The sequence below is a fragment of the Orycteropus afer genome, unplaced genomic scaffold (genome assembly GCF_000298275.1).
Source record: "Orycteropus afer afer isolate SDZICR_OR568_19922 unplaced genomic scaffold, OryAfe1.0 scaffold00183, whole genome shotgun sequence".
NCBI classification, from domain to species: domain Eukaryota; kingdom Metazoa; phylum Chordata; class Mammalia; order Tubulidentata; family Orycteropodidae; genus Orycteropus; species Orycteropus afer.
In genome coordinates this window covers 6,630,649-6,639,855 of record NW_006921770.1, presented here as the reverse complement: position 1 = coordinate 6,639,855, position 9,207 = coordinate 6,630,649, and the positions used below count along the sequence as shown (strand labels likewise).

The 9,207-nt window shown below is 37.2% G+C and overlaps 1 protein-coding gene across 1 annotated transcript in view; it reads right to left on the bottom strand.

Moving 5' to 3' along the window:
• Positions 1-1,371: 1,371 nt before the first annotated feature.
• HOOK1 (hook microtubule tethering protein 1) overlaps positions 1,372-9,207 on the bottom strand; it is a 122,862-nt gene continuing 115,026 nt past the window's right edge. Inside the window, exons 21-22 of the mRNA XM_007947413.2 lie at positions 4,875-4,943; positions 1,372-1,542 (exon numbers count right to left, since the gene is read on the bottom strand). Coding sequence (XP_007945604.1) covers positions 1,372-1,542; positions 4,875-4,943 — 240 coding nt within the window. The remainder of the gene's footprint in view (positions 1,543-4,874; positions 4,944-9,207) is intronic.

The following is a 9,207-nucleotide window of genomic DNA, read 5'->3' as shown; positions in this document are numbered from 1 at the left end:
GCTAGTTAAGTCACAACTAATATTTATATCTGAAATAATCCTTATATTTTTTTTCTTTTTATTTTTGTGCTCTAACACCAAAGAGTATTCTTAAGTTAGTATAAGAAGATTTAGTGCAGCTCTGTCCAACAGAACTTTCCGCAATGATAGAAATGCTCTGTATCTGCACCGTCCAATACAGTCATCACTACATGTAGCTACTGAGCATGTTGAAATGTGACTACTGAGAATCTGAAATGTGGCTGTATAACCAAGAAACTGAATTTTTAATTTTAATTGTTTCATGTGGTTTACAGTTATTGTTTTGAACAGTACGGATTTAGCACAACTAAATTAAAATTCCAAAATGGTGACTTTTAAACGATGACCAAAGTAAATTAGAGAGTAACACCTTTACAAGAGCTTTTGACAGAAATAAACTGAATACAACAGACTCAGCTCAAGACAGACTCATTAACTGGTAAACAAAATCAAACTGATTCCAAGTTGTGTCATCACTGCGTCATTCTTTTTAATGAAGAGATAAATCTCTATACTATGATGTGTCTGTCTGTTCAGCAGAAGCCCTGATAATCTGCAGTGCTTGAAAGCAATCATTGAAATTGCTCATTATTACATGAACAAGAATGTGGACTTTTAACACAAATTATATTTTTTAGCTTGATGCTCATCAGAAAGTCACATCTTAAAAAAGACATTTGTTTCCACATTCTTAACATTTCAACCAAGCTGTAAATAAGCCCTTGTTTACAGTAGGTACATATGAGAACCATGACTTCTTTCACTCTGAAAATTTTCCAGTTACTTTTATTATGTTAAAGTCATTTCAACACTCAAGCCTTCCAAATTTCTATCTTCAATGCCATAATAAAATACACTCACATTTAATGACAGAATTAGGACAGAAGTAAAAAGTTGTATATATCAAGTCAAAGAAATCACCCTTGTATATAACTCCCTCTGTGCCTACGTCAAGGCTATGTATATATGGACCAGAAAATAATAATAATAATAATAATAACAATAAATGTTTTACCGTTAAATATTCCTGATTACATATCACAAATTAACCAAATTACTGGAACCGAAAACATTAACATATACAAATTCATTGTGAAAGTACAATAGTCTCAAAAGACAAATATGTTTAAGTTGTGTGCCTAATTATACTTTCCAAATATTCAAATGTGTTCCCCAAGAGAGATAACTAATTCTACACATTGTTTTCAAAGTCAGCTGGCAAAATTAATTTCATGCATTTTGATTTAAAAAGCTGATATTCAGCATTATAAATTTTCTTTTCAACCTGGTACTTAGTTGAAAGTTATAAAATATTTTAAGGGCACTTCTGTTTATGTTTTCCTTTGCAGTTTAATCAGATGTTGCAGCAGGAACTTTGACAGAGAGAGTTCTTCTGGTGTTGGTGATATGCCGTTGCTGTGCTAAGAAAGACCGTGCAGGGGGACATGCCCCAGCGTCCTTGCAAGCACCACTACTACTCACAAGTCTAGATTCCATTCCTAGTTTCTGGAATGCCAGACTCTGGAAAAATAAAAAAAGTAAATAACATGACTAAATGTTTATACAGCCATTAAAGTTTGCAAAGTGCTTTTCACCTACATAAAGTCACTTATTCCTCAAAACAATACTGTAAGGCTGGGGGTTACCTCAAATTTATAGGAAAAAGTAAGGGTTGAGAAGCAAATTAATCTGTATACAGTAGTGCTAATAAGAAGAAAACAAAGGAGTAAAACTTAATTTCTCTATTGTGATCCAGTAAATTTGAAATCATTAAAAACAGTAGCTTAAAATAATGTGCTAGAGAGTTAAGTTTAACTGTAACAACAGGGAAAACTCTGAAAACAAATTTTTGTATTTGCACCATCACTCCACCAGCTATGACAAGACACAGCACAACAGAGAAGCCTAAATCAGATGCTCTCATCCTGAAGTCCCTGAAATAACACTAACATTAATGAGAATTTGTTAAAATTACTAATTCTTGGACTCTACCAAATCAGAAGTTCTATACGTAAGATCCAGCAATATGTGTTTTAACAAGTCTTCTCATGCATACTAAAGTTTGAGAACCACTGGCAATGATCCATTTTACTGAAGTCTACCTACATATTGATGCATAGCAAATTACTGTAGTTGCAGTTTTTGGGTCGCTTAGTAAAAGAAGTCATTACTTCTCTCACATTAGATCACACAGTAACACAATTTTACTGAACTTTCACTAGAACTAGCTCAGTACACAGAATACAGTAGGTGTTCAATACCTGCTGAAACAATGAATAATGCATTGTTTCATTCTATTATCTTGACTGATTCACATATCAAAAGGTTATAGAAGAACGAAGAAAATAATATCTGGTTCCCGATCTTAGATTTAAATGACTAACTCATGAGGAAAGGTTCTGAAAACATCTCACACAGAGCTAATGTCCTTCAAAGTCCTGCTAAACTAAACTAGACTTTAACAAATAGAGAAGGGAGGAAAAAAACAGAAAGGACAGCACAGAGAAAAAACACAGTGGCCTGAAAGAACAAGGTATGTTTGAGGAACAGTAATTAATTCTATGTAGGTAAACCACAGGGTTCATGTGGGGGTCTGTAAAATGATTTTCCTTCAAATTAAATAAACAGCAGCTGAAGTAGGTAACAGATGCCTATCTATTGTAGCTGTTGTTGTTGTTATGTGCTGTCGAGTCGGACCCGACTCATAGCGACCCCTCCTTGGGTTTCTGATGCAGTATCACTATGGAAGTAGATTGCCCCATCTCCCTTCCAAGGAGTGGCTGGTGGGTTTGAACTTCCAGCCTCTGGTTAGTAGTCAAGTGCCTTTGTTGTTTTTGTTATGTGCTGTCGAGTTGGACCTGACTCAAAGTGACCTCTCCTTGGATTTCTGAGGCATTATCACTACAGAAGTAGATTGCCCAACCTTCCTTCTGAGGAGTGGCTGGTGGGTTTGAACTGCCAGCCTTCTGGTTAGCAGTCAAATGCCTTAGGCATTACGCTACCAGAGCTCCTTATACGCATTAAACGCTACACTTGAAAACACCTCCTGATACAAAAGATGACAAAATAAAATACATTTCAATATATTTTATACTATTTTCTCTTTGGAGGTAGGACAAATAGACAGTACTGAAGTATATTCCTTGGATTAAAAAAAGACAAAAACACAGTAAAGGACAAAATTAGAGATTTTACAGGATATTAAATTCTGAGGATCAGAAGCACTTGATTCTGCATTACACACACTCACATTTCTTCAAAAACCTTTTACGGATCACAAATTAAATGTTTCCGTTCAAATAAGCAATTTAAAAAATAATTATGAAAATGAATTTGCTTTGTAAACTTTCACCCAAATCACAATAAAAATGAAAATAAATAAATATGAAATGTTATGCCTGTACTTCATGAGTACCAACTAAAGATGATTAATACATTAATAAGTCATAAAATCGATTTAGCAACAAACAATCCAATTAAAAAATGGGCAGAAGACATGAATAGACACTTCACCAAGGAGGATATTCAAGTGGCCAACAAACATATGAAGACATGCTCACGATCATTAGCTATTAGAGAGATGCAAATCAAAACAACAATGAGATACCATCTTGCTCCAGCACTAGTATCAAAGTTCAACAAGACAGAAAATAACAAATGCTGGCGAGGTTGTGGAGAGATTGGGACTCTCATACACTGCTGGTGGGACTGTAAAATGGTACAACCATTGTGGAAAGCAGTATGGCGATTCCTTCAAAAGTTGGAAATACAAATACCATTTGACCCAGCCATCCCATTACTAGGTATATACCCTAAAGAAGTGAGAGCCATAACAAGAACAGATATATGCACGCCGATGTTCATCGCAGCACTATTTACAATAGCCAAAACTTGGAAACAACCTAGATGTCCAACAACTGAGGAATGGATAACCAAACTTTGGTACATTCACACAATGGAATACTATGCAATGCTAAAGAATAATGTAGAATCTGCAAAACACCGCATAACGTGGATGAACTTGGAGGACATTATGCTGAGCGAAATAAGTCAGTCACAAAAGGACAAATATTGTATTAGTCCGTTATTGTGAAAGTTAAGGAAAGGTTTATATATTGGAGGACATTTTCTTTGTTGGTTACCAGGGGTGGGAGGGAAGGGGAGGGAATGCTGTTAGATAGATAGAGATAAATATTGATTTGGGTGAAGAGAAGGGCAATGTACCAAATGTGAGTGACCAATATGGCAGCATTGAGGATGAGAAAGACAGAGAGAGTTACATGGGCAGTACAAACAACAAATATGAACCCCTTTGTAAATACAATACTGAGTTGTCAATGAAAGCAAACATGGGTATAGGGACGGATAGATGGGTGAACAAGCTAAACAATTATGTATGTCTAAATGGAGAGTGTATCCAAGATCATATACAGGGTTGGCAGACAATGGGCCTCTCTAAGAGTATGAAGGGATGGACACTGGGAGGAGGTGACTATGGGGAGGAAGTGGGAGGGGAGCTGCTGCATTGTAAATTTTGGTCAATGACATGAGACAAAGTATATGTGAACTGCTGTATGAAAAGTGAATTTACTCTGTAAATCTTCACCCAAATCCTAATTAAAAAAAAAAAAAAATCGATTTAGCAGATTATGATGACCATACAAAAAATACAGGAAGAAGAAAATATCTGAGTGCAATGCCCACAACTGGGGTAACTTTTGTCTCAGTCACACAAACAAGCATGTATATGCACTTATTTATGAAATAAAACATAGTTCTTTCTATGATTCTTGGTCAAAAAGTCTGATGAACACTGTTCTAGACATCTAATCATTAGCTGAATTTTAACTCACCTTATTATACCAGGCAGATACAATGAGTTTTTCTTCATAATCACGAAACTTTGCTACTTTACATTCACTCTAGAAAAAGATATGAGGACTGGTAAAAATCATAGAAATCACTCCAAACTATTAAAAATGGTATCATTTCATAATTATGCTCATCATTGAGACAGAATCCAAAGAGTGAATTTGTGATATGCAAAAACAGTCAAAATGTAAACGGAATCATGACAAATGCATGCAACAAGATCATAAGAAAAGAAAAGGATATATGACTAGTAGGGCAAAATAATTTTCAAAATAGAAACAAGAGTTTCTTATGCTAACGTCCCCTATGTTTAGAGAAAAAGGTAACTACTACCTTAGGTAACCAAACAGTGGAGCTGCATTTATGTAGGATTCAACACTTAAAAGAAAGGAGATACAGTAAAAAATAACCAGGAAAATCTTTTAAAATTCTCCACAGAACATGGCACAAATTTTCATCTCTTAAGTTGTGGTGTAGCAAGTTACATGGTATGGCTTTTCTAGCCATAGTCTTATGACTCCCCCTTTGTCCTGAGTAGCTGATTGTTAATGTCATCCACCTGGTGTATTTCTGTTGAAGTGGCAGGAAACAATCTTCTAGGAAGTTTGCTCTCTGTCAGGTGTATAGATTATTGATGTTGGGATTGGTTAGTTTGGCCACTCTGCCAGGCTCAAAAGGAGCCCTCCTAGAGGCAGAAGAAATTTCTCACTGCTGGCTGAGAGATGTGCTGCTGAGAGAGAGAAAGAGAGAGAGAGAGAGAGAGAGAGAGAGAGAGAGAGACATGCTGAGAGAGAGACTGCCAGCTACTGAGTGAGATGGCCGGCTGCAAGAGACCGAGCATGTTCCTGAACTTGAATTGTAGCCTGTTGCTTCCGTAATAAACCCCATAATCTGTGAGTTCTTTGTTGCCACTGCAGCAAATTACTGAACCCAGCAGAGAGGTGGCAGTTGCTGCAGGAAGGACAGTTGGTGTCAAGGTTAGTAAGAAGGCTGGAGGGTCGTGGCATGCTTGGTCTCTTAAGAATAGGCCTTGGGCTGCTGATGGTGATTCTGACTTCATCTTGTATAGTCAGAGGTCAGAAGATGCAGCCCCCTTGCCCCTTTAAGCATAAGTCATGGTGGACTGTGTACTAGGTTTGCTGTGGTCACACCTTTCTGCCACCCTAAAGTCTGACATCCATTTCTTAATTACTCTAATACAGTTAATTTTTTAATCTGATGGATCACCAGACACAGTGGGCTTATATTTGAAAATATGTTATCTTGAACTTGAAACACCTGAATTCTATTTTCAGGCAAAGCAAGATGTTCTTGATATTCAAAGTACACAGGGACCAAGCCCAACAGAGAAGGTGAGAATCCTCCCAGCTCACAACCACTCCAGACACAGACTCTCAGAGATGGCAGACAAAATGACCTCTGTTCCTGGCATATCCTTTGTGTAGTGTGCAGAGACAAATACACATAAATTAAATGCTAATATGCTGGGATTTAACTGAAGTTTTATCCTCAGAGCCCTATGGTTAGATTCACCATTTGGTTGTTACACTTGCATTTCAAATATCAACAAGAGTGTGTATTCTCATTTTGTCTTTCACGGTTGTTGTTGTTAGGTGTCATCCAGTTGGTTCTGACTCATAATGATCCTACATACAAGAGAATGAAACATCGCCCAGCCCTGTGCCATCCTCATGTTAGTTGCTATTCTTGAGCCCATTGTTGCAGCCACTGTGTCTAAACATCTCACTGAGGGTTTTCCTCTTTTTTGCTGACATTCTATTTTACCAAGCTTTATATTCTTCTCCAGGGATTGGTCCCTCCTGATAACATGATGAACTCTTGCCATCCTAGCTTCTAAGGAGCATTCTGGCTGTACTTCCAAGACAGATCGGTTCATTCTTCCTGCAGTCCATAGCATATTCAATAATCTTCCCCAACACCACAATTCAAATGCATCAATTCTTCTTCAGTCTTCTTTATTCATTGTCCAGCTTTCACATGCATATGAGGTGAATGAAAAATACCATGGCTTGGGTGAGGTACACCTTAGTCTTCAAAGTGACATATTTGCTTTTTAGCACTTTGAAAGTCTTTTGCAGCACATATGGCCAGTGCAATATGTCATCTGATTTCTTGATTGTTGCTTCCATGGGTGTTGACTGTGGATATAAGTAAAATGAAATCCTTGACAACTTCAATCTTGTCTCCATCTATGATATTGCTTACTGGTCCAACTGTGAGGACTTCTGTTTCTTTACACTGACGTATAATCCATATTGAAGGCAGTAGTCTTTGATCTTTATCACTAAGTTCTTCAAGTCCTCTTCACTACCAGCAAGCAATGTCATGTTAGCTACATATTGCAGGTTGTTCATAAGTCTTCCTCCAATCCTGATGCCACAGTATTTTTCATATAGTCCAGCCTCTTGGATTATTTGCTCAGCATACAGATTGAGTAAGTGTGGTGAAAGGATACAACACTGATTTTAAACATGCAGTATACCCTTTTTCTGCTTGAATGACTGCCTCTTGGCAAATATACAGGTTCCTCATAAGCATCATTAAGTGTTCTGGAATTCCCATTCTTCACAATGTTATCCATAACTTGTTATGATTCACAAAGTCAAATGCCTTGCACAGTCAATAAAACACAGGTAATCATCTTTCTGGTATTTGCTTTCAGCCAAGATCCATCTGATGTCAGCAATATATCCCCCATTCCACGTCCTCTTCTGAATCCAGCTCTTCTGAATCAAACTGTTTTTGAATCCTCTTCAGCAAAAGTTCATTTGCATATGATATTAATGATATCAGTTGATAATTTCTGCATTCTGTTGGATCACATTTCTTTGGAATGGGCACAAATATGCATCTCTTCCAGTTGGTTGGCCAGGTGGCTATCTTCCCAATTTCTTGGCACAGAGAAATGAGTGCTTCCAGTGTTGCATCCATTTGCTAAAAATCTCAATAGGTAGTCGTTTAATTCCTGAAGCCTTGCTTTTTGCTAATGCTTTTAGCATAGCTTGGACTTCTTCCTTCAATACCATCAGTTCCTGATCACATGCTACCTCCTGAAATGGATGAATGTTGCCCAATTCTTTTTTGGTTCAGTGACTCTGTGTATTCATTCCATCTTCTTTTGATGCTTCCTTCACTGTTCAATATTTTGCCCATGGAATTTTTCAGTGTTACAACTCAAGGCTTGAATTTTTCTTTAATTATTTCAGCCTGAGAAATTCCATGCATGTTTTTTGCTTTTGATTTTCTAACTCGCGACCTATCCACATCTCATTATAATACTTTGTGTTCTTGAGCCACCCTTTTCATTGGGAAATAAATAATCAGGGAAATTTAGATCTCAGAGATTATCCATTCCAAGTCTCCTTATTTTACAGATGAAAAGACATAAGAGCAGAGAGAAGAATGAAAAATTTATCAATAAACATGAAACCCTGGTCTCTTGATTTATATAATATTTAATGCTGGATACACAGAGACAGATAAGACAAATATAAGTCCTCAAAACACCCCAGCAAATGCCAATGAGTAAAACAGTGGTATTACAGGCTGAATCAATGAGTTCAAAGTACATGGAATCATATGGACAGACAACCAACTTTGCCTAAGGAATAAAGGGAAAGCTTTAGAGGAAGTGATGTTTGAGTTGGATCTTGAAGAACTAATACTATTTCAGCAGAAGGATGTCCCTATCTAATTTTTTTTTTTTTTTTTAATATATGACATGACTTGGACAAGCACTTACAATTTTTTTTAAATATATCTAATGTATAGGAGTTTGGTGTATACTCTGGATGCATAAGAGAGGGTGTTAAAGTTTTTAAACAAAAACATTTCTATGACTATCTCTACTGGCTCAGAAATTTTGATATATATCTATCTATATGTCTATAGGTGCTCTGGTGGCATACTGCCTAAGGCATTTGACTGCTAACCAGGAAGCCGGTGGTTCAAACCCACCAGCCACTCCTCAGAAGACCAGGCAATCTACCTCCGTAGAGGTATGACCTCGGAAACCCAAGGAGGGGTCACTATGAGTTGGGATCATCTTGGCAGTGAGTTTATACATAAACACACACACAAACACATATATAATTTATATGTATAAAAAACAGTGTTGTTGTTGTTGTTAAGTGCCGTCGAGTCATTTCTGACTCATAGCGACCCCATGCACAGCAGAACGAAACACTGCCCGATCCCATGCCAGCCCCACAATCACTGCTATACTTGAGCCCATCATTGCAGCCACCATGTCAATCCATCTCGTTGAAGACCTCCCCCTCTTTCATCGACCCT